General features: G+C 36.8%; 5 protein-coding genes across 10 annotated transcripts; 4 read left to right on the plus strand and 1 right to left on the minus strand.

Moving 5' to 3' along the window:
- Window positions 1-437: 437 nt before the first annotated feature.
- On the plus strand, window positions 438-1,523 carry LOC118059007 (uncharacterized). The gene has a single exon (XM_035071850.2). It carries the CDS (start codon window positions 541-543, stop codon window positions 1,183-1,185), a length of 645 nt encoding a protein of 214 aa, XP_034927741.1. The 5' UTR covers window positions 438-540; the 3' UTR covers window positions 1,186-1,523.
- An 851-nt stretch (window positions 1,524-2,374) lies between these two features.
- LOC118058922 (pentatricopeptide repeat-containing protein At1g77405) lies at window positions 2,375-4,781 on the plus strand. Of its 3 annotated transcripts, XM_073404282.1 has the most exons (3): window positions 2,375-4,075; window positions 4,238-4,305; window positions 4,464-4,781. In XM_073404282.1, the coding sequence occupies exon 1, from the start codon at window positions 2,468-2,470 to the stop codon at window positions 3,812-3,814; it is 1,347 nt and encodes a 448-aa protein (XP_073260383.1). In that variant the 5' UTR covers window positions 2,375-2,467; the 3' UTR covers window positions 3,815-4,075; window positions 4,238-4,305; window positions 4,464-4,781. The 3 variants fall into 3 exon arrangements, with proteins under 3 accessions (XP_073260383.1, XP_073260382.1, XP_034927646.1); XM_073404281.1 differs by having other exon boundaries at window positions 2,375-4,305; XM_035071755.2 differs by having other exon boundaries at window positions 4,238-4,781.
- A 3,103-nt stretch (window positions 4,782-7,884) lies between these two features.
- Window positions 7,885-11,597, plus strand: LOC118058836 (metal transporter Nramp6.1). Its single transcript, XM_073404207.1, has 13 exons — window positions 7,885-8,058; window positions 8,160-8,238; window positions 8,336-8,376; window positions 8,525-8,603; window positions 8,785-8,889; window positions 9,106-9,215; window positions 9,671-9,852; window positions 9,964-10,033; window positions 10,200-10,373; window positions 10,469-10,573; window positions 10,678-10,809; window positions 10,910-11,005; window positions 11,190-11,597. Exons 1-13 carry the CDS (start codon window positions 7,915-7,917, stop codon window positions 11,526-11,528), a joined length of 1,656 nt encoding a protein of 551 aa, XP_073260308.1. The 5' UTR covers window positions 7,885-7,914; the 3' UTR covers window positions 11,529-11,597.
- A 1,553-nt stretch (window positions 11,598-13,150) lies between these two features.
- LOC118058687 (metal transporter Nramp6.2) lies at window positions 13,151-17,468 on the plus strand. Of its 2 annotated transcripts, XM_035071449.2 has the most exons (13): window positions 13,154-13,450; window positions 13,572-13,650; window positions 13,742-13,782; window positions 13,885-13,963; window positions 14,116-14,220; window positions 14,347-14,456; window positions 15,306-15,487; window positions 15,613-15,682; window positions 15,799-15,972; window positions 16,057-16,161; window positions 16,252-16,383; window positions 16,482-16,577; window positions 16,737-17,468. In XM_035071449.2, exons 1-13 carry the CDS (start codon window positions 13,322-13,324, stop codon window positions 17,073-17,075), a joined length of 1,641 nt encoding a protein of 546 aa, XP_034927340.1. In that variant the 5' UTR covers window positions 13,154-13,321; the 3' UTR covers window positions 17,076-17,468. The 2 variants fall into 2 exon arrangements, with proteins under 2 accessions (XP_034927415.1, XP_034927340.1); XM_035071524.2 differs by lacking the exon at window positions 16,252-16,383 and having other exon boundaries at window positions 13,151-13,450.
- A 344-nt stretch (window positions 17,469-17,812) lies between these two features.
- On the minus strand, window positions 17,813-24,327 carry LOC118058418 (SWI/SNF complex subunit SWI3C). Of its 3 annotated transcripts, none has more exons than XM_035071211.2 (9): window positions 24,093-24,327; window positions 23,386-23,946; window positions 22,241-22,776; window positions 21,599-21,950; window positions 21,425-21,498; window positions 19,857-19,942; window positions 19,471-19,544; window positions 19,189-19,364; window positions 17,813-18,689 (listed from the first exon to the last, which is right to left on the minus strand). In XM_035071211.2, exons 1-9 carry the CDS (start codon window positions 24,121-24,123, stop codon window positions 18,174-18,176), a joined length of 2,406 nt encoding a protein of 801 aa, XP_034927102.1. In that variant the 5' UTR covers window positions 24,124-24,327; the 3' UTR covers window positions 17,813-18,173. The 3 variants fall into 3 exon arrangements, with proteins under 3 accessions (XP_034927102.1, XP_034927044.1, XP_034927169.1); XM_035071153.2 differs by having other exon boundaries at window positions 19,189-19,367; window positions 24,093-24,326; XM_035071278.2 differs by having other exon boundaries at window positions 17,813-18,671; window positions 19,189-19,367; window positions 24,093-24,324.
- Window positions 24,328-25,072: the final 745 nt, after the last annotated feature.

Genomic DNA, 25,072 nt, shown 5'->3' on the forward strand with positions numbered 1-25,072 from the left:
TTGATGTGGACCTTGACCTCTTTCGTTTAAGATTTACTAGGAAATCTACTGAACTGCCCGTGATGTAATGCTACGATGGCCAACACAACAAAAGCTAAAGGTGGTCGAAGTCAAATTTATGTATTAAAAAGGTAGCCTTGTAGAGTCCATGGTCTATACCCCTATATCATGCACGTGGAAGTCATTTACTGGAGATGGTATTTTCTCAAGGACTGGTTGGCAATTTGTCATCTCAGGTCTTAATTTGCGAAGTTTGAATTTTTTCTACGCTAGTCTTGTCTCTCTTATTGATTACTAGAAATTTCTGTTTTTTGGTATGCTTAGTCAACTACATGCGTGGACCCATTAACCTCTAGACTGGCTGAGCTACCCCACTCCATGCCTTTGATCCCGCCGAGACCAAACCTTAACCTTCCACACGCCCCTATATATCAACAATCTCAAAAGGAAGGAATTAAGGAAGAGAGATTTGTGTCGTTTTGTTTCTGTGGTTGCCTTCTCTTAAGTTTTCTCTCGGTGGCTAGTTACTTTTCAGTCGAGATGGCAATAGAAGCAGACGATTCTTTCAAGAAACCTGGAGCTGTTCCGTTTAAATGGGAGATCCGACCTGGTGTCCCAAAGATCCAACAACAACAATTACAGCAAAAACAGCAAAAGAAACCCCCGACATTGCCATCACCACCACCACCTTTCAGTCACATTCAGCAAAAGAAAGAACTACCACCCCCGACATTGCCATCAACATCACCACCTTTCAGTCATCTTAGTCCATCGACAACTCCTCTAGTACAAAAGCAAAAGCTTAAGCCTCCACCAGCTGGATCCATTTTCCTCCCTCCATCTCAGCCCTGTGCCAAATCATTTCGCTCTGTTCCGCGTAGCGTGTCTGAGCGTTGGAGGTTCGAGCAACCAGTCCGTGTCCGACCTGAATGTGTTTCAGCAGGGTGTTTCCCATCACCTCTATTAAGGAGAAAACAAAGCAAGAGGAGGACCGCCTTCAACATAGCCAAACCTGGATCAGAACCCGATTATACCTCTGACCTTGACACGCTCTCTCGGTGGTCCATTTCAAGCAGGAAGTCACTTTCGTCATTCCGTGACTCACCGGCGTCCTCATTTTCATCATATCAGTCATCACCTCGACCCGTGAGTGATGCCGAGTGGGCTGGGTTTGGACTTTTTTGAAGAACCCTACTGTATATACGCTGCTCTTTCAGAGGTTCTTTGAAGGAATGTATCTGTTGTTGCTTTGGAATGTTTACCAAGTTGGTCAGCTTTGAATACTTTGATTGCTCTGCCGCCATGGAAAAGCACTATGCCGCTTGTGTTGCCACTTTGTTGGATCAACAGCCCAAGATGACCTCTGGATAGTTATTGTTATAGTAAAGAGTATTACTTGCATGGAGTACTCTCGGAGTGTTGTTTTCTATATAGATAAGGTAAAAGATGTCGTTGTGTAAACGCCATTGCCTAGTTATGTTATAGACAAGGGAAGTTTCGATGAAGAAAAATGTTTCTATCAAGTGATCTTTTTTCCTTTCCAGTTGTTGTTGTGGTCAATATTCATGAGGCCATGATTGATAATTCGATGCCTATTTCTCCGGACATTTCCCTTCCAAATACATATAACCTAACCCCCACATGCCTCTGCTTAATCATGTACACAAATTAGAACAATTCTGTCTCTGTCTTCGTAAAAGTCTACTTCTTCCCACCAAGGCTCATTTTATTAATATTTTTATCATTCAAGATGTACAATCTGTGTCTTAAATAAATATCAGATGTCAATATTGGCTACAACCAAGACCTATCAAGCATCGGAGGAACACAACCGGAAGGAATCTGCCTATAATAATCTTCATTAGTGTCTCTCTGTTTTTATTGGTACAGATGATAGCAGGATCTCTGAAATATTGATTTCGAGTGAAAATAATTTTGTTTTTATGTTGTAAAAAAAAAATCACTCTTTAATACAAGAAAGAGATTGGAAATGGGGAATTTCCACATTAGAGAAAAGTAGAAACATTTGATAATGATAATGACGGTGAACGTGATTTATTTTTTAATTTTAAAAGTATTTTAAAAAATTAAATTAAATTTTTTTTTATTTTTGTTTAAATTAATTATTTTATTTTATTTTTATAGGTTCATATTAAAAATAATTTTTTTAAAATAAAATATTATTTTAATAAATTTATAAAAAAATATATCTTAAAAAATAATCAATTAGTATATATTAATCCATAGTAGCTTGAGCCAAGACCTGGCTTATTAGGCATTACAAAGCCCAAATCAATCAACATGCAGCAATCCATCCCAAACGAGCCTAGCAGGCAGTAGTCTTGCGCCTCTAGAACTAAGCCCAAACAGAGCTCCAGTTCTTCACCTCTGCTCTCATTTCAAGTGGATTTATTTCATTTTAGCTGAGCTGATACATCTGGTTTGTCTTTTCTATTTCCCCTAAAACATGAATCCATCAAAACCTCTAACAAACCGAAACCAAACTTGTCTTGTAATAAACCAAGTCCTCTCCATAATGATACAAAACCGTCCATTCGACACCAAACTCGCATCATCAACAACAAACCCAAATTTACTAACCATCGATTCAGTCTCTGATATTCTCCGATCAATACCCAGATTCTTCTTTCTTTCTCCACGTTCCATTGGCCGCCAAAACACAGCCCGCCATCGCCCTCCATTAAAACAACGTAACCTCAAAGAAGAAACCCATAAATCCCGCCACAATGTTCTCATTCTCGGCCCAGCTGCTTATAGAGACCCCAAAAGGGTCGCTTTAGGTGTTAACAAAGCAGTTGAGTTCTTTTATTGGCTTGAAAATCACTTTAGTTTCAAACACACTGAGATTACATGTAGAGAGATGGCCGTTGTGTTGGCAAGAGGGAGTAAATTGGATGAATTATGGCAGTTTCTCAAAGAAATGGCTCAAAGAGAGCATGGGAATTGTTTAGGCCTTGTTAGTGTCAGTACCGTTACCTGTTTGATGAAAGTCCTGGGAGAGGAAGGTTTGGTTCATCAAGCATTGGCGTTGTTTTATAGAATGAAGCAATATCATTTAAAACCGGATGTTTATGCGTATAATACCCTTATTTATGCGCTTTGTAGAGTTGGGAATTTTAAAAGGGCAAGATTTTTGTTGGAACAAATGGAGTTACCGGGATTTAGATGCCCGCCAGATATTTATACTTATACTATATTGATTAGTTCTTGTTGTAGGTATGGTTTGCAAACTGGATGTAGAAAGGCGATACGGCGGAGGATATGGGAGGCTAATCATTTGTTTAGGATCATGTTGTTTAAAGGTTTTGTTCCTGATGTTGTTACCTATAACTGTTTGATAAATGGATGTTGTAAGACAAATAGGATTGAGAGGGCTCTTGAGCTTTTTGAGGATATGAATAAAAGGGGTTGTGTGCCGAACCGAGTTACTTATAACTCTTTCATCAGGTCTTTTAGCGTGGTGAATGAGATTGATAAGGCTGTTGAGATGTTAAGGAGGATGCAGAAGATGAATCATGGTTTGGCAACTACGAGTTCATATACTCCAATTATTCATGCTTTGTGTGAAGCAGGAAGGGTGCTAGAGGCTCGAGATTTTCTTGTTGAGTTGGTTGATGGGGGTTTGATACCGAGAGAGTATACATATAGGTTGGTTTGTGATGCATTGAAGTCAGTGAGAGAGGGCAGTTCACTAGGTGGGGAATTTGATAAGAGAATTAAAGATGGTATAGAGGATAGATATAGAAAAGTGAAGAATGTGAAACCAATAATGGCATGTAAGATGATGTTGTAGCATGTGGGAGTTCCTACTTTGCAGACACTGGCTACTTGCTATGTTTCATGGATTTCCTTACCAATTCCTGGTGTATCATCTGTGTCTGGGAGATTTTCTGTTATTTAAGGTCTCTGGTACTCGTATTCTTATCTGTATAAAACCACTGTATGCTAGTACTTCAAGATGAATTAAAGGGCGTGGCACACAGGGCAGCATAGGCTACGTTAGACAACTTCATGCAACAAGCAGAATGGGAAGGATACCTTTGTCACACTGCTGGTGAGACACATTACTCTGATTATAAGTTCTTCAGGTGCAAGTGGTTAGGTTATCTTCAATGCTAGTGAAATGAAAAACGATTTATATATTTATCTTCTTTCAACAAGTTTGCACTAACCATGGACTTCCACAATAGAGCTGAACCATTATCCACCAATACAGGTTCATTATCCTATTCGCACTAACTATGGACTTCCACAATAGAGCTGAACCATTATCCACTAATACAGGTTCATTATCCTATCTTTCTCAAAAAAATTACAGTGAAGCTGACAATGCAATCAGTAGGTTGCTCTCTTTAGAGTTCATGTTTCTCTGATGCGGGTAGCATCGTGAACTGAAAATATATACTACAACGGGCTAGCTCTCTGTTTTTGGACCAGCACAGCTTTAAGCGTGAATATTTTCCCATTTGTTGGACCTCAAAACTGAATCAGAAAGGTTCTGGTATGCATGGCTACTTCGCACTGTTTTTTCGAACGTAGCATATTGAAGAAGTAATATTTTACTCAAAGAGTAGTTAAGAAAAGTAATTTCCTGTGTCATTATATGTGCTTTACGATTTTCTATTTGTGTTCAATTTTTATTTTATTTTTTGGTAGGAGTCGAAAGTATTTGTGTTCAATATACAATCATTTGTATCTTTATCTGGGGATGGTGAGTGTGATATACTCGGGTCATAATTGATGATTTTTTTTTTTTTTTTTTGTGTTATTGAATTTGTTTTATCAAGATTTTTTTGATAATACTAATGATGATGTAATCGGATTTTATTTATGGTTTTTTTCTTTATTTTTCTGTCTACCCACCCTCTCATATAAAACCTGTAACTAGCACGATTACACCTTCCAACCACAATGGCTCAGTTATAGTATCCACTGTTTTATAATTCAGCAATGGTCGGCATGCCATCACTCACGCTCTATTTTTTTTTTCTTCAACTTATTAACCTCCTTATCAGTTTTATGTTGAGTGGCAACCCAGTAAGCCAAATCATATGACAAGTTTCGCAATTTACCCTCAGAAAAATTATAGGCACGTTTCCAGAACGTGTTCAAAGATGTGAAACTCGTGGCATCCTCAAGCCTCCACGGCATCGTTATTATAATGTCCTGTCTATCTCTATATGGCATCATTAAATCCATGACATAGCGTTTAGGGTCAACCATACTAATCTATTCGAGCTTGTGTAGTTGCAAATATCCTAATGAAATGAAATCGGATTTTCGAGTGTTTGGAGTGAAAGATTGTTTGTTTTTGTTTTTTAAATTATTTTTTTATTTGAAAATATATTAAAATGATATTTTTTATCTTACACAATTTATTTTTAATACCAGCATATAAAAAATATCTAAAAACACACACAAAAAAAGAATTTGGAGCAAAAAATAAAAAACGTGTAAAACTGCAAACACCCCTTTATGTTCTTTTAAGATGGTTGGTTTGCAGAATCTATGGCCGTGCCTCTTTAGACACCAGCTGTAAAAGCTTACTTGTGGGGGCTGTAAAATATATTGGTTCAAGATATGAGCTTGCATGGCTAATGAACACCGTCGTTATCATATGACGGCAATTCTATTTCTTGCGCTATATATATAATGAATTGAAGAAAAAAACAAAACTTGGAACTGTGGATTAAATGCTCCTTTTCTTATTCTTTCTGCAAACATGCTATCGGAACCAGAAAGTGACAGCTTCAATTTATAATAGCACCATTGATGAAAGATGTTCATGTTCCATTAGTGGCTGTCCTTTGAGAAAATATCTCAGTGTAATTTACTGGGCGTGCCTTAGTGTTTTAGGTATGGGTTTGTTTTTTTTTGTGAGTGCTGCAGCTTGCTCACTAATTTGTCTTGCCTTTCTGGTTCTATGGTTGTCCTAGGCTCCGTTTGTTTACTGGAAAGTAGTTTTTTGTTGGAAAGTGAATTTCAGGGAAAGTGAATTCCAAGAAAGTATTTTCTGATGTTTGGTAGTGTAATGAAAAATGAGTTGGAAAACATTTTCCAGTGTTTGGTTATGTAATGAAAAATAAACTAGAAAATAACTTATTAATATTTTATTTTTCTCAAATTTATTAAAATAATGAGGAACAAATCTTACAAATTAAAAAGTTGAATGAGAATGAAACTGAAAAAAAAAATATAATTTCATAAATTATCTCAAATAAAATAAATAATAATCAAAATAATAGAGATCAAATCTAAAAAATTAAAAAAAATGAAAGATGAAGAAATTAAAATAATAATAATCAACATTTCATAAATTATTTCAAATAAAATAAGTTACAATCAAAAGAATGAGTACCAAATTTGATAATAAAAAATTTCAATAAAAATATGATAAAGAAAAATCAAATAACAATTATAAAAATAAGGACCAAAGTTAATATAAAAATACAATTTTAAGAGATGAAATTAAAAAATAAATATTCAAAACAAAATATATATAGCAATCAAAAGTTTGAGGATCAAATTTAATATAATCAGCAAATAATGACATTTCTAAATTTTTCATAACTTCCGGAAAGTGTTTTCCCCCCAAATTTTTCAGGAAAACACTTTCCTGAAAACCAAGCCAAATTTTCCTTTTACTGGAAAGTGTTTTCCATTGACCAACTTTCCTACTAGCAAACAAACACAAGAAAGTTTGAAAAATGATTTTTCGGAAACCACTTTCCGGAAAACAAACACAGTTAAAGGGAAAACACTTTCCTGAAAACCAAGTCAAATTTTTATTTGACTGAAATTGCTGAAAAGTGTTTTCCGTTGACCGGAAAATATTTTCCGTTGATTAGAAAGTGTTTTTCGTTGATTAATTTTTTTAATAACAAATAAACACAAGAAAGTTTAGAAAATGATTTCCTGAAAACTTATTTTCGGAAACAAACATGGCATAAAAAGGTGCTAGGATTTCTGGGATAAAGACAATTCGATAATTTACAAAAGAAATGGTATTGCCTCTTCAAGCAGGGCTTGGGGGCTAAATTAAAGAATGTTTTTTGATAGGAGCCCAATTTTTTATATATATTATTCTTATGGTTAAAAATATGATTTGCTGAGAGGCAAGTCTCCGTGCCCTGCCACCACCGTTGGTTCCGCCGCTGAGTTCAAGCATGGATTGTTTCCCGGTGTCATTAAAATTAATCTTAGGCGGAAAGGACCCACTGATTTCACTTTTACCCAATCAAGGACTTTAAAACAGTATTGGATAGAGGTTGCTAGTGCTCCATGCAACGTTGTTATATCCGCAATTATGCATCAACTGCTTTTCTTTAAACAAGATTAAATTCCTGAATTAATTCAGTCAAACTAGATTTAGTCTTTAAATTTAAATTTTTGATTTAAGTGCCGTAAATTATTATTATTATTTTATTTACGTGCCGTAGATAATTCAAAATTCAAGATTTTCTTTTTTTGTAATTAATTCAAGGAAATTAATAAGATTTGAATCTACGAGTTATGGATAAAAAAAATAAGACTCGAAATATATCCATCTTAATTTACATAATTCATGATCAATTTTTTAAAAATAAGGTTATAATAATCCATGCATGCAAGGATGAGAAAAAGAAAATGGAAAGCATCTCAAACCTGAAAACACAATAAAATACTTCATATTTGAGCATCAACTAATAATTGAAGGTCTGTTTTTCTACGTGTATGCGCCAACATAACTTTACAGAGAAGACACTGTGGGATGAGTCAAATGGCTGCTGAAAAAGTTTCCTCAAACCAGACAAGCGGCATGCTCCTTTGCACTATAAATAGACCACTACAACTTCACTAGTTAGCATGCAAGTCCTACAGATACACAAACACCGAGACGACATAGGGAGAGAGATGGCAGGCATTCAACAGCAACAGCTAGTAAATGATACATTGCCAGCATCATGGGACGGATCAAGCAGACGAACAGCAGCTGTTATTGTGGAGGGGCATCCCCGACCTTGTATTGATCATGAGCTTAAAGACCCAAGTGACCAGGTCATACTTGTGTTTAGAAAAAAGATGTTTAAACTGATTTCTAATTAAATTTATTAAGCTTATTTTGTCAACAATATGTCTAAATCTTTTTTAATGACTAGGAATCTGGATGGAGGAAGTTTCTATCATATGTAGGACCTGGTTTCCTCGTTTCATTGGCTTATCTTGACCCTGGAAATCGTAAGTGCACCTCTCTACTCATATTCTGTGTCATCAGTTATGTACTGTATTTGGGGCTGCATTATTTATACATAGTTTTATGGTGGCATGTAAACAGTGGAGACTGATCTGCAAGCAGGAGCTAATCACAGATATGAGGTAATTAAGAGAGACAATCGTAAAAAAAAAAAGAAAAAAGAAGAAAACATAGCATAATTTTCTTTGGCAATGAGAAAATCAGCATGCATGCCTGTATAAATTAATTCACTAACCGGTCAGTGGTGATGGTATCATTTGGTATCTTCAGCTGCTATGGGTAGTGCTTGTCGGATTGATCTTTGCTCTCACAATCCAATCACTCGCTGCAAACCTTGGTGTCAGCACCGGTAAGACATTTAAACATTTGATTTCTCAAAGAAATTAGAAGAGAAAGAACATGTTATATCCTTAACCGTACGTCTTCTAACTTGGTATTAATTCCACCGTACTCTTTATTAGTTTAATTAAGGATTTATCATTCTTTCAACTAGTGTTGAATATCACATTAATCTGGCGTGGGAATTTTAGGAAAGCACCTGTCGGAGCTCTGCAGAGCTGAGTACCCACGACATGTCAAGTATTGCCTGTGGTTGCTAGCAGAGATGGCTGTCATGGCTGCCGATATCCCCGAAGGCATAATTTTCTAACTCTATTATTTTAAATTACTCTTGGATACTAATATATGTCATTAGATGTTGTTGAATGCTATTTTGAGACACATATACATCTCAGTTTTGGTTTTATTCTCCACTTTTAGACTGTTAAAACAGACAAGTTGAATTGCAACCGATCAGTAATTAGAGAATAGCTAATAGGTTTGTAACGTAGAGTTTCTTATTTTCTTTACAGTGATTGGGACAGCTTTTGCCCTAAACATATTGTTTAATATCCCAGTATGGTCTGGAGTTCTATGCACTGGTTGTAGCACTCTGCTACTCCTCGGCCTGCAGAAATATGGTGTAAGTTATATCATTAATAACAAATATATACAAACTATAGTGGTGGTTTTATTTCTAGCCTTTATTCTTGGCATGTCAAGTCTTGAGTCTTCATGAGTTCTTGGCTGTATATGCATTTGTGGTTTCAATACACGAATGTAAAGTAAAAATGCTTATGGTTACATGGGTGCTTTTCCTATTTTGAGTGCTTTAATTATTATTTTGCCAGTCAACTATTCCAGCTCAAGCTTTGTTCTCTTCTATCCAAAACAAAAATGGTTTCTAGTTTATTATTACAACACAACTACAGGTAAAACAAGTTGTCTTCCCTGTAATCTGCAACGCTTCTCGTTATCATTGGCTCCAAAAGATTAATCAATTGATGAAAGGTTCTTACAGGTCTTGAAGAAGAAAATTAAATTGCATTTCTACTCTCTTCTGAGATTTTCCTTAAGAAAAAATTACTTTCTGTCCAGGTGAGGAAGCTAGAGCTGTTAATAGCAGTGCTCGTGTTTGTTATGGCGGCATGTTTCTTTGGAGAAATGAGATATGTAAAGCCTCCTGCAACTGAGGTGCTTGAGGGCATGTTTATCCCCAAGCTGTCAGCCCAAGGATCCACTGGCGACGCCATTGCCCTACTCGGTGCCCTTGTCATGCCGTAAATGCGATCCTCAAATATGACTACATTATTACAATATAATGTCCAAGTTTTTCAACTAATGTCTCCATTTTAATGATAAATCACTCACTTGTCTGTTTTCTCTAACAGGCACAATCTCTTTCTCCACTCTGCCCTTGTTCTGTCTAGGAAAACACCAAACTCTGTCCGTTGCATTAACGTAAGCCAAACAGCGAAACAGTATTATCTTGTAGATGCATCTGTCGAGGGCGGCTCAGGTTTGTTCACCTGAGATCGACCTGTGAACGTATAATTAGTAAATTCAGTTTACTCTTATTATTTTTATTATACATATCGACTTAATACTTTGCTTCTTCATCTTACAGGATGCTTGTCGCTATTTCCTGATAGAGAGTGGGTTCGCTCTCTTTGTAGCATTTTTAATCAATCTCGCAGTCATCTCCGTATCTGGGACTGTTTGCTCAGCTCAAAATCTATCATCTGAAAATGCAGATCGATGTGGAGATCTCACCCTTAACTCTGCTTCCTTCCTTCTTCAGGTTAAAATCGCATAAAAAGAATGGTACCAATACTCATGTTCAAGTATTAAGTTCTTACAAATAGCTCTTGTTTTGATTCTGGTTTGGTTTCACAGAATGTGTTGGGAAAATCAAGCTCAAAAATTTATGCCATTGCTGTGTTAGCTTCAGGGCAGAGCTCCACTATCACGGGCACTTACGCAGGACAATACATCATGGAGGTCTCTATCGACAAAAAAAAAATTAAAACCCAAGTATTTGAGCTTGACTATTCAGAATTTCTTTAGATGGTAAATAAATTACTTTCCGGTGGTGTAATTTTCAGGGCTTCTTGGAGCTTAGGATGAGAAAATGGACTAGGAACCTGGTGACTAGATGCATTGCCATTACACCTAGTCTTATTGTCTCCATTATCGGTGGATCGTCAGGCGCGGGTCGACTAATCATCATTGCATCGGTTAGAAAAACTGATTACGTCAAACTAATCTAGTTTTGTATTTATTTATATCCATTTTCAAGTGTAATTAATCGTCACAACGTTTCATTTGACTCTGCAGATGATTCTTTCTTTTGAACTGCCGTTCGCTCTTATCCCACTTCTTAAATTCAGTAGCAGCACCACCAAGATGGGGCCACACAAGAACTCAATCTATGTAAGTTACTTCTTCTTTTTTTAGTGCAAGTTGTACTTTCTTTAATTTATTGTAACTTCTTAATTACTTAGAACTACAGTGTAAACCGACCTGCTAAATAAATTAAGTTTCTTTTTTACAGAAATTAAGATTCAACAACTTCTTAACATTTATATACTAATCATTTACCTTGTTGTGAACGCAGATTATAGTGTTATCATGGATTTTGGGTCTGGGAATTATTGGCATCAACATTTATTATCTGAGCACAGGCTTTGTGGGTTGGCTAATTGACAACAATCTACCAAAAGTAGCGAACGTTTTCATTGGAATAATAGTATTTTCTCTAATGGCAATCTATATCCTTGCAGTAATCTATTTAACCTTCAGAAAGGACACTGTGGTGACTTTTATGGAGCCAAATAAGAATGACCCCCAGCAACAAACTGACATGGAGAACGGACTAGCCAAATCTACCGACGGCCCGGAGATGGTGGATCGTGCACCATATAGAGAGGATTTAGCTGATATCCCTCTGCCATAATAGAGGGTGTTCAGAGCTAGAAATCCAGGTTCCTTCGTTACTGCGTGACAAGACACAACTAGTAAAATCGGGGTTAAAAATGATGTGTTATATGAAGCCTTCTTGTGGAGTTGAAGTTACAGATCTTACTTATACTTCATCGCACCCCTTTTTGGGTCCAAAAATAGCAGGACTCCTCGCCTGTAAATTTTATGGAATGCTCTTGAAGTTGTAATGTTGAATTTTATTTCGGTAAAAATGGATCGAGGCCATTATCATTGCCTTGAACAGTCAAGTAGTTTCGTGTCGCGATCAGATATGGAAGGGTAAGTTTTTGTTTTCTTTTGTCTATGTACAATATTGAGGTTTCCTTGATTTGACCTCAGAATAAGATCTTCTCTCATACCTAACAGTTCAAGTGAGATAGCTCGTCTATGGATTCTCTGGAGGCGTCATTGCATTATTATAAGGGACGCCCTAGGAATCTCAAAATTTGATAAAAACTTATCTCAGATTGCAAACGTTTAGCTAAAACTTGATAGAGACGGCCATGTTCGTGTTCAATTGCAGAGGACGTTCTGTTAAGATTTTTAAAAGTTTAATTCAACCTGCATAATTTCATTTAAAATATACAGAATTCCTTGCAATTTTCCCAGAGAAAATGTTCTTCCTTTTTTTCATCAATTTCTCCCCGGCTCTTTTTCATTAAACCCTTTCCTGTTTTTCCTTTCAATCCTAATTAATCTAGTTTCGGAAGGCATGAAAGAGTTGAAAAGAAATGAAATGAGAAAAACCTTAGACTTCGAAGATAATTCTAAAAAAGAGAGAGAGAGAGAGAGAGAGAGAGAGAGAACAATCTCTTTATTAGTTTATCAAAATACCAAAGTCTTGCTAAAAAATAAACACTAGTTACAGGCCTAAACTCTATTTTTCAAAAAGAAAAATCCTAATAAATAATTATAAAATTTATCAAACATTAGGATTCTTAGACTAAATAAGAAAAAAAAAAAGGAAAACAATTTATTTTTCAAAAAAGCTCATGCATTAGTGCCAATCAATGCAACGCAACAATCAATAGGATTGAAAGAAAAATCAGAAATGAATTGAATGAAAAAGAGCTTGAGAAAAAAATTCTATATATGCATGAGAGAAAAAAAAAATCTCTATCTTAATTTATTAAAATATAAAAGACAAAATAAAGTAGATAATTTATATTATTTCTAGGCATAAATCTTAATCTTTAAAAAATCTTAATAAATAATTACAAAGTTAATATAGACTCTCACTCCCATTAGGGTTTTTAAAATGAATAAAAAATAAAGTTTATAAATTAAATAAAAATAACTAAAAAATATTTAGTTTTTAAAAGGTTGGACGTCAGTCACATCCCTCTTTTCCTTTCCTGGAAAAAAAAATGAAGAAAAGGTTCTTTCTTAAATAAGGCAAGATGCTTTCGGATTTAAATCATATGAATTCTTCCCACAATTTGAACATTTCCCTTTGGTTTAACTTGGGGCCTGACTTGTGACAAAATGGCATGTGGTGCCATCTTCTTATTGGTTTGGAGTTCCAAACAAGGGTTGCTATTCATTTTGGCAGAAACTCTGTATTTTAACAAGTTTACCTTCATAAAAAAATGTCAAATTAATCGGTTCCACCCTTGATCTGCACTATAAATAAGAGAGCAGTTCATTGAAGATTTAAGTTAAATTGTGAAGACACTGGCTAGTGTAAGAGAATTGATTTTATGATCATATATCCAAACCCAAAAAAAACCCCTTCTGTCTGAGAGGTAAAGAAAGTGAAAAGGAGAGATGGCAAGCTCACAGCAGGAACAGCAAGTGTGTGAGATTGCTCCAGTATCACCGGCAAACAGCAATCCTACAGCAGCTCTTAACTTGGATGGCCTGTCCCCACCTTGCATTGATGATTATGACCAGCAGGTCAGTATCATAATCTCATTTTTGGGCTTCTTTTCCACTTGCTTTCATATATTTTGGTAAACTTGGAAGGAAAATCACTGTGTTTCTTTTAATCGACTGTTTTGACGAATATTATATATAGAAACCTGGATGGAGAAAGTTCCTACCCTACGTCGGACCCGGTTTTCTTGTTTCATTAGCTTATCTTGATCCTGGAAACTGTAAGCCCCTGTCCCCTGTCTTCAATTCCTCCTCTGCAGAGCTTTGCGCGTCTCGTTAATATACTAACGGTCCCATGCGAACTACTTGCAGTGGAAACAGATTTGCAAGCAGGAGCCAACCATGGATACGAGGTAAAAAGAAAAGAATAAGAGAGAACGCTTCATTGATTGAGAGAATTAGCACACAAAAATGTGGACTAATAAAAGGTGATCATATCTGATACATATTCTCAGCTGTTATGGGTGATCCTTATTGGTTTGATCTTCGCTCTCATAATCCAATCCCTCGCTGCAAATCTTGGTGTGAGCACCGGTACGTAATTTAATTCATTACTGAAGCGAAAGTAACCAGCTATAGTTTGTTTCTAAGCAAAATTTCATATAGTTAAACTAATGATGCATTAGATTCTATAATTTACTACCAGGAATAGCATTTATTTTTGTGCTGCGGCGTTGGGTTTTCAGGCAGACACCTAGCTGAGTTGTGCAAGGCTGAATATCCAAAGTACGTGAGATGGAGCCTGTGGTTGCTAGCAGAGGCAGCTGTCATAGCTGCTGATATACCTGAAGGCATGTATAAATTCGGCTACCATTAATGATTTCCAGGATAGAAGTTTAAATTTTTAACAGGTTATCACAATTTATACAGCGCGTTATCTAACCTTTTTTTTTCCGAATGTATATATGTTCGGACAGTCATTGGAACAGCCTTTGCGTTAAACATACTATTCCACATCCCCGTATGGGCAGGAGTTCTCATGACTGGTCTTAGCACTCTCCTGCTTCTTGGTCTCCAAAAATATGGGGTAATTATTCCAGAAATTATTCACTGAAGGAAAAAATAAATAAAAAAATCTCTCGTATATTTTCTTCTAAAAAAACTACTCCTTGAATATGTAAAATCCATGCTTCTTGACCTTCTCAATTTCAGAGAGTATTTCCATTACTGTTGATGCCATGATTCACCAGCTTTTACATGATGGTGTAAATTTGACAAATAAATGGGATAATCTTAATTAAGAGGAATTGTTTATGAATGTGATTGCAGCAATAAATATCACCACCGGTTTTCCTTGTCGAAAGAGACAATGACTCTTGCCTCGTTTCTTAAACTGATAATCATCGTCACCAGCTATTTCTCAACTTGGACGTTCTCTCATGTATAATATTGCTTAATCCATTCAATCGTTATGAATCTTGTCGATACATGGGTGTGAATTGTTCTATGATGCCAATTCTATTTTTTATTTTTCATTGCGTCGACCGTTTCAAAATAATTAGAAAAGAGTGTTTACTTTCATAAAATAACTTTTAATGTTTTTTTATTCTATAAAAAAATAGAGAGTTGGAACACATGTTTTTCTTAAAAATCAATTTCCATTTCCAGTCAATAATACCGTACCTGCTACACTACACAAAAGTCCATTAGTGTCGGCCTTCCGTATGATCAAAAGGACAAAAAAATAAAAAATAGAGTCGGCCTTTGTACGCTGTTGTCGTTTCTCAATTCCAGTCCTGAAAATTAAACTAGAAGCTGCCACGAAATCTTTCTTTTTAACTTCAATAAAGACACTTGTTAGTTATTCCTACGCACAGATTACCACGCCATGTTTTCTTAAATCTCAACTCTTTTATGGGTTTTGTCTGCTGGCCAGATCAGGAAACTGGAGCTGCTGATATCAGCGATGGTGTTTACAATGGCAGCATGTTTCTTTGGTGAACTTAGTTATGTAAAGCCTCCAGCATCTGGTGTGCTGAAAGGCATGTTTATCCCTAAACTGTCAGGCCAAGGAGCCACCGGCGATGCCATTGCTCTACTCGGTGCCCTTGTCATGCCGTGAGATCCCACCTTGTATAAATAGAAGTTTTATTATAATCACGGGGCTGTGCTGCCATTCTGCAATTTTTCAAGTGCCTAATCTTGATAGTTACATCACTAACATCCATTTTTTTCCTCAATAGGCACAACCTCTTTCTGCATTCCGCTCTTGTGCTTTCTAGGAAAGTGCCCAATTCTGTTCGTGGCATCAATGTGAGCCGGCACTAAAAACAGATGATTAAATCTTCTGTTTTAACTCATGATGACATGTTTGGTGAAGTGTAATAAAACGTGATGCTCGCTATTCTATTTTGTTTTTCTATGTGCAGGATGCGTGTCGATATTTCCTGATAGAAAGCGGATTTGCACTATTTGTGGCATTTTTAATCAATGTATCGATTGTCTCTGTATCGGGTACTGTTTGCTTGGCCGAGAATCTCTCGCCTGAAAATGCTGATCAGTGCGGTGATCTCACCCTCAAGGGTGCTTCTTTCTTACTCAAGGTACAGATGGTTATAGTTAAGAATATCTACGTATGCACACGGAATTAATATTAATCGTAAGATCCGAGGGATCAACAATTGCAGAATGCGCTGGGAAAGTCAAGTTCGACCATTTATGCCATTGCGTTATTAGCCTCGGGACAAAGCTCTACAATAACAGGCACTTACGCTGGACAATACATCATGCAGGTTCATAATATTACCATCTTAGTGTATGATTCATACTTGTGAATATTTCAAAACTTGCAGGTTTATTGTTTCGGTATCTAAATCTCTCAGGGTTTCTTGGATTTGAAGATGAGAAAATGGCTTAGGAACCTAATGACTAGATGCATTGCCATTTTACCAAGTCTCTTTGTGTCAATTATAGGTGGATCATCCGGGGCAAGCCGATTAATCATCATTGCATCGGTAGAGAAAATGATAATTATGTTTCCACAAGTCATGTTAATTTCATAGTCAAGCAAATTGTTACTGTTATCTATAATTTATTTTTTTTACTTGTTCAGATGATATTGTCATTTGAGCTCCCATTTGCACTCATCCCACTTCTTAAATTCAGCAGCAGTAACCCCAAGATGGGACCGCACAAGAACTCAATTTATGTAAGCTGTATTTTTAAAGTTTTTTTTTTTATCATTTTTTATATAAGCTCTTCTGGTTTCCTTCAATTGAAATCATGTCGAAATGTCTCCTCGTGTGATCATTTGTAGTGGAATATGCTACCGCAGCGCCTGACACACCGCTCATTTACATTTCTGCAGATAATTGTCATCTCGTGGACTCTTGGATTGATGATCATTGGAATCAATGTGTATTATCTGAGCACGGGATTTGTGGGCTGGCTGACTCATAACAATCTGCCCAAAGCTGGAAATGTGATTATCGGGATCATAGTCTTTCCTTTGATGGCAATATATATTCTTGCCATCATCTACCTAACCTTCAGAAAAGACACTGCTGTGACATACATTGAGCCAGTGAAGAATGATCCAAATCTTGAGGCTAACATGGAAAATGGGCAAGGAAAATCTAACCAGGAAATGGCATTGGGTCGGGTACCTTACAGAGAGGACTTAGCTGATGTCCCGCTGCCAGAGTAGTGGGACAAATCAAGTGCGCCGGTAGCCATTATCACTTTTCATCTGTGAATTATGAGATTGAGCTTGGTTATTAGAGCAGCTAAGGGTTACTGGGTTCCCTGTTCCATATCCACGTATATCATGCCTTGGAGGCAGGCTTACATCACTCACGCCACTAGCCTTTCCTGCTCACTTGTCGCTTTACTTTTCCAAAGACAACCACTGCAAGACTCCTTTACAGAAGAAGGAAATTACTGTATAATTTCCATGAGATGTTCAGGACTTCAGGTTGTCAATCCACGTTTTATATCTATGTAGTTAAAGTACTTGCTACCCTCACGCTTTGTATTTTTTTCCTTTCAGTTTCCTTTCCACAGGCACATGACATCGATAAATGGAATGGAGTTTATTTCTCGTCTCTGAATTGAATGAGATTAATTTTATTTTAATCTAAAAAAAATATTTAAGTAAAAATATAGTTTGTTTAAAAAATTAAAGATGATATTTTTTTTAAATACTAATATAACAACATATTAAAACCATATATTAAAGCAATTAAATCATTAAATCTAATCTTTAATACACAAATCATTAAACCTAATCTTAAATAAACCAAATGTGCTAGGTAAAAAGCAACAACTCTTTTAGGTTTTATTAATTAATAATTAATGCGAAGAAAAGAAATAATGGTGGGGGAGACGCAGGAATTGCATAATGAACCAAATGTGCACCTCTGTAAGAAGTAACAAATTGGCCTCAGAGAAAATAGAGAAGGATTTATTTACTAATCTTCAGAAGAAAAGAACCATGTAATATAGTCGTCTGATGCCATTTTCACGACACATTCTATATTAAAGATTATTTGTTCTGAAAATAATTTTTCCTAGGTTAATGGACAACGCTCATAATTCGATACAAATGCTACATCAACTTAATCTGTTACAAGCCTACAAACTGCACAGAATAATTTATATTCAGATCAAAACTACAGCGCAAGACAGATGAAACGTTCTTGGCTCCGTCCCTCTTCATCTTTGACCCCAGCTGCAGCACAGATTGTGAGCAAGGTAACCAGTGGAACTAACCATAAAACTCCACAGCTACATCACTTTCTCCGTTTCAACCTAAGCCAGAACTAGGGCCTGACACAGATCTCGGCATTTGATTGAGGTTAGGCTGTGAATTTCCAGGGGCATTGTCCATGGCATTCGATGGAGCTGACGAGGATGGCTGTATAGCTGCCATGGGCAGCCTCGGCCCTAATGGAAACATTGGCTGTGGATGTCCCCGTTGCAAATATGACATGTGAGGATGGACTTGTTGATTGTTGTGTGGATGGGTTGGATTACTGTTGCCATATCCTGGAATGCTTGGTTGTGAAGAGGAGGAAGGCATCACCTGCTGCCTATTGTTGCCCACATTATTGTTAACCATCGAAGGAGCAACACCAGCTGGGTTCACTTGTGAAGTGACTCCGGCAGGTCCTATCCGGGTAGATAGCATGCGGACCCGCTCAGCAGCAAACCGTTGCCTTGTCTTCTCCACTTGCTCGCACTCTCTCATTAGAAAGGTTTCCACTTCAGCAAACTGCTTCAGCTTAAGCTCCAGTCTCTTCAACTGTAACCATATCAAAAACTTCTTGATGTGTTAATCATAAATTATTACATGGTGAAGCCTAACAAATTTCAGTTTCACTATAAATAAGCAAGTTAAATACAAGTGATAAATGCGTAGTTATGTGGCTTGACAAAATAAGTGCAACCAACAAAAGAACAGCATGTTTAAGGTTGTCCCCAGAAGGTTCATTAGTGCCCTCTTGGACTTGAAAACACTAGCAGAGGTATAAATATACACATACTATTAAGGGATGTTTGGGAGTGTGGTTACGATTGTTTTTCAAAGTGTTTTTCACTCGAAAATACATCAAAATAATTTTATTTTTAATTTTTAAAAATTATTTTTGACATCTACATATCAAAACAGTCACAAAACATAGAAAAACAATCCAGGAAAAAAAATCAAATTTTTGAGAAACACGAAACGCCGTTTCAACCGCATTCCCAAACGTACACTAAGATAGAAGTAACATGGAAAATGAAAGTAAAGAAGAAAGTAACATTGGCAGCAGCTCTACCTGATGATTTATGATATTGGCAGATAGTCTCTGAATTTCCCGCTCCTCATGATCAGCAAACAGTTTAGCCTTTGTTGCTGCAGCAGCAAGGCCAGCTTTGGCAGCAGTTTTTACTTTTTCAGAAGACAAAGGAGCAACCTCGGCCCCATTTTGACCCCGTGAACCATGCTGGCCATCTTCTGAAGAAAGATCCACAGAAATATTTTGCTAATGTTAGATGAAGGAGAGAGAAAACAGAGCGAGGAAGAGCAATATAATTAAAACACTGAAACTTATGGCCACCTTTTTGTTGAATTGAATTTGCAACTTCTCCATGAAAACCACCTTCTCTACAATGTAATCTCTCTGAATCCATCCTTCATAAGGGGAGAAATTAATTGAATTCAACAACGATAGAAAACATGCAAGCATAATATATGTATAAGCAAGAGAGAAAACCCTCCACTGCATATTATTTTCACCAGTGGAACAGAAGCCATGCTGACGATACCAAAGAACTTTTATTAGGTTCAAAGCATAGCTACTCAACAGTTGCTAATACTAGAAGGAGAAAGAACAGCAGAAAGAGATTTATCCTCTGTGAATCAAATTGACAAATTCCCAAGAAATCACATGTATACACACACCCTGTAAACCTTCAAAGTATTCTAAGATGAACATAAACCTACCTGTTATCCTCGGACAATGATGCCAAAGATGCATGAGCACAGGCTGCAGCAACTCTTGGTCCAACAGCAGAGGCCAAAAAAGCAACCTACAAAATTTTCCATTGGTTAGATGGATCCACAAAAAATCCAAGCAAGAAAGCTTTTGAAAGATCATTTCTGCTGTGTAATTCCACCATTCACCAATAACTTCAAGCATAATTTACCAGCAATAAACCTAAATTCCTAGATATATCTCCATTCTCCGCTCTTCTTTCCACCAAATTAGTTTGTTCAACCCTTTAAAAGTAACTGCTGCCAGAAAAACCTGCAACTTGGTCCAATTAATTCAAGCAGATTAAACATTTTGCTCACAAACATCAATCGATCAATCTAACCAATCCAACCCCAATTCAACCAACAAATTGAGGACCCTAGTTTTGTAACCCCAAACTCCAAGATTTCACTTTTACCAAACCCTAACACCACAAAACATAAGGGAATACCACTGGATATACTGCACAACACTGCCAATACCTCATATTTCCTGCATCTTCTCTTTTATTAGATGGGAAAGAAAAGTCAAAGTTGGCAGAGTTGGTACCAAATAAATTGAGGCCAAAGCAGGGGGCTAGCGGGTTAGAAACAAATGGCCACGTGGATTTTTGTATGACAATTAAGGACAGAAAAGAATTGATCACTAAAATGGGTGGTGTTAGATATGTTAATTGAGGATTCATATGTAAGAGCCAATCTATAGAAATGAACCTAACAGAAGCAGAAAGGATGTCACATCAAACATCTAAACAGACGCTGGACGTGTGGTCTCTGAATACACTGTTGCATTGAATTAGAACTCAAGCATGATGAGTATCAAATATTGCTGTAAAATCATACAGTAGTTTTTTCAAGAAACCGAGGGCAAGAGGAAGGCCAAATAAGTTCAATTGTATATATAATATACGGATAGATTTATGACTCAACTTGAAGTAATTGCAGCAAATTCCTAGTTACTTTACAAGCCTGAATGCTCTTAGATTTCAAAAGCATAAAAAGAACAGTGGATGCAAAAATCAGTTTGGAAAAAGGTGGCACTCGGGAACAGTTCATAGGCTCGATTTTAGCTTTTATGTTTGGTACTAAATACTAATGTCTTTTACCATTCAAAATAGGAGTCAAATAGCTATTCACAGGAGCTTTATGATGAAAGAGAATGAAGCTATATGCTATCCTCTGAATATATCCTGAAACTGAAGAGGTAGTGAGATTCGATCCACCTTGTTCCTAGGATATTTTTTCCAAATATTCAGGAGGTCTAGCTTTGATTTTTTTTCATTGTTCAACCACCCACATGATAAATAAAGAATGTGGAAAACACAAAGAACAAACACCGGAATCCACAATGAGCATACAGCAAAGTTAATTATTTAAGACCTCCAGGGTTACTACTGAAAACCCCAAAAAATGCGAGAAAATATATAAAATTAGCAGATCATTTTAGCATGAATGCATTGATAGCCAAATTGAATTGTTTATACTTAATAGACTTTCGTGTGAACATATAAACTGCACAAATAAAGATAGTGACCTACCAATGCCATAACTGGATTGCCAGAATTTGCGAAAGGTAGCCTATTTTCAGCATCGGCACTTTGGAGGCAGGATCCTACAGAAACAAAAAGAATGCAGCCATGGAATATTAGAGGTACATCACCATTATTTTGAAGCGATAAGATCATAAGCAAATGAAACAGCTGACAGGTCACCATTTGAACTTGAGTGTAGTCTTCTGCTATCATCTCTACTAGATGGACTGGGTGGCTTGGACATTCTTGGAACTTCAATATTTTCCAACAGGCCATCCTCTACAGGCAGACGCAGAAAGTGAAGGATGCATTGTGCTTTTGACTTGGTTCCAACATGTTCTGCAATTTCATTCCAGTTCTCATTGTAAATCTCCATTGCCTCAAGGAGTAGTAATGTTTCCTGATCACTCCAATTTTCTCCATCTATATCACCATAATCTTTTGTTGAATCTACCTTAATAAAATCTAAACTTGAATGACCAGTCACAAATCTCCCCTCATGGAAGCAATCAGAGCATAGTAGTATATCAACCTGTTAAATTAGATGCTGATCAGCAATAACGAATCAACAAAAAAAAAAATAACAGAGAGAGAGAGAGAGAACTTAAATCAGGGTTTCAGGTTGACTGAAGATTTCCAAAGAAATTTCCAGGTTTTGACCCTATGGTGTATATGGATGACTTTGGAGATCTCAAAATTAAGTCTTAATAGAAAGAGCTTGCAGGGAGCAAAAAGGAAATCCAGTATGAATAGAACAACATAACAGTGACAAACTGATGCAGGTAATAAGCAAAAGTAGGGACAGAGGAAATGAGGATTTACCTCCTTTTGTGACTGGTACAAAACAGAGGGAAGAGGCTGAGAACAACAATTGCAGCAATTTTCAGATAAGCACTCTCGAATTCTGTTGTCCAGGTCAGAGAAATCATCACCATGACATGAAAATGATGAATAAACATCAGCTGCCTTGAGCCTACATCTGGGCTTGTCAAATTGGATCAAACTATCAATAGACTTTAAGGAAGCTGACGGTACATGAACCTCACCATTTGGATCCTCCCTTAAATAGGACCCCCCACTCCAGGATTCGCAATTTGGTGGAGCTGCACAGTAGTTGATAATTCCCCAATGATCAAGAAATCTAAAAATTCGAGTTAAATCTTCAATGTCAATACCGACTACCAATCCTTGAGAATCAGAAACTGTGAGCCTCTTCTCTGGATTCTCCATATATTTAGCAACAATGCGGTTTCTACACTCCATGTATTTCTCTGGTGTGTGATCTGAAGATTTTCCAGAGAAAAAATGTGGCACCACCTGTCTCTCCAGTCGATTAACCGAGAGCGGTGAAAACCAATCTACTCCCCGAGAAGCACAACAATAACATACCAAAATCAATAAAAGTATGAATAAAGTACAGCTAAAAAGGAGTTCGTATAGAATATCAATTTGTCCCACACCGAAAAGGCAAAAAGCTAATAATCATGGAAATATTAAAAAAAAAAAGATGTTCAATATTTCTTATGAGAGGTTATATCTAAGTTAAGGTCCTCCATATGAGACCAACAATTACGATTGCAATAACTACAATTTGCCTCTCTATTTTACTAGGTAAGCCCTTCATATATTTTCCAGATAAACAACCAAGCCCCAAAAAAATCAAATCCTCAAATTAGCAAACAAGCGATGAAATCCCCCAATTACTGTTTCTTTTTCCTCCAATATTTAATACTTAAAAATCAAAAGCAGCTGAAAACCTCGAGTTCAATACCACCACTCAAACCAACTTTCCATAGCTAAAGCAAACATAAATTCATCTTCCGAACTCTAATTAATCACACATAACCCTACCATATCTATCTCAACAGTAATAATGAAACACGCACTTCAACATGAACATCAGCAAGGAGGAGAAAAACCTAAAAATAGACCCCAAAAAATAGTAAACGACAGTGATAATTTCATACCTGAATGCATCGGAACCACATGAAATCTACTCCAAAACCTCTTCACGACACCCTTTCCATCCATAATCTGCGGCGGCGTCACTACATACCCCGAATTCCCTCCATCACTCCTCTCCAAATCACTCCCAACACTCTCCGCTGTCACAGCAGACACCGCCTGCAGCTGCCCGTACGATACATTCTCCAGATTCACAGCTAATTGGCCTCTATTACTGCTTTCTCCAGCAAAATTGAACCTCTCGGCCGCCACAATCGCCATCACAGACGCATGAGGGCGGTTCACAGCAAGCCGAGTGACCGGAGGGAAATCGCATATGCGGACCCCGCCGTCAGTTAAAACCTCGGTCTCTTGAGGGTTTGGATCGGGTCCGTTGGGTTGTTGATGTGGGGTCGGGTCATCGGAATCTTCTCTGTAGACGATGTTATTGTTATGGTCGTCTGCCTCAACCGCGTCGTCGTCGTCTTCGGGTTCCTCAGGTTCTTCTTGGTGGTGGTGCTTTGGTGGTTTTCGAGTGATTTGAGAGTCTCCTCGCTTTCGCCTTTTCCATTTGCCCCTACCATCTGTCGAGATCAAAGCAAAGAAAAGAAATTAGATTGAAATAATTTGACTGATGGGTGGAGGGAGTGATGATAGCAGTAAATGTTTGAATTTTAGAGAGGGAGAGAGAGACGAGGGGTTTTGGGGATTTGTGGGAAAAGAGATGTACCTGAGGAAGGGAAAGAAGGGGAAGCTGGCATTGTTGGAGTAGAGGGAAATGTGGAGATTTGTGGGGTCTTTGATTGGTTGAATGGGAATCAAAGGAACGGAAGTGGGAGAGAGAGAGAGGTGATCTCTCTCTTCTATCTATCTGATTGTGAGCCTTGCGCTGTTGCTTTGTTTGGTCTCTTGCAAAGCCAAGTATCGATTTGGGGCATTTCGTTTCTCTCTCCCCCCCTCTCTTTCGATCTTGTTTTCGCTTGTCTACGATGTATTTTAGCTCCTGTAAATTCACCAATATTACACTCCGGTTTCCGTAGTTTCTAATTTCTTGATATCGACTCTTTGCTCCTGATTTTTGAAAACGTAATTTTCCATGTTTTCCTCCTCACATTTTTCTCTTGGGTTTCTTTTCCATGTGACAATAAATATTACATGAAAATACTTCAAAAAATAATTATTTTTAATTAAAAAAAATGATTTTCTTATGGTCTTGTATAGACTATTAAAAACTATATATAGGGACTGGTTTGAGCCCCACTCCTTGTGAATGGCCCCTGAATATGACTTCTTGTTTTTATTTTCCTTAAAAAAATGGAAATTTGGAATTTAAAAAACCGTTTCTGTTTTTTTTTATTTTTATAAAAATATTTTTCTCAGGGAACCTTCCTGTCCGTCCTTGTGATGCACATGCCCTCTCCTTTTTAAGTATTATTCTTTATCATAGTATATATTTAAAAAAATAGGTATTATTCTCTACATGCATGCACGTGTCTATCATGCAACACAACCAAATTGTATTTTTATGTAATAATTTATCATTAACAGTCATGTATAGTATGACAAATTATTTTATTACTCCGGATAAAATCTACTTGATTGTCACTTTGAAACGTATTTTACCATTAAAATTAAACTATGGAATAATGCATGTTTTTCTCTTATGATTTTATTAGTAACAGCATAATACTTTCAAGATTTTTTTTATTT

This window comes from Populus alba, chromosome 14, assembly GCF_005239225.2.
Source record: "Populus alba chromosome 14, ASM523922v2, whole genome shotgun sequence".
NCBI lineage: Eukaryota > Viridiplantae > Streptophyta > Magnoliopsida > Malpighiales > Salicaceae > Populus > Populus alba.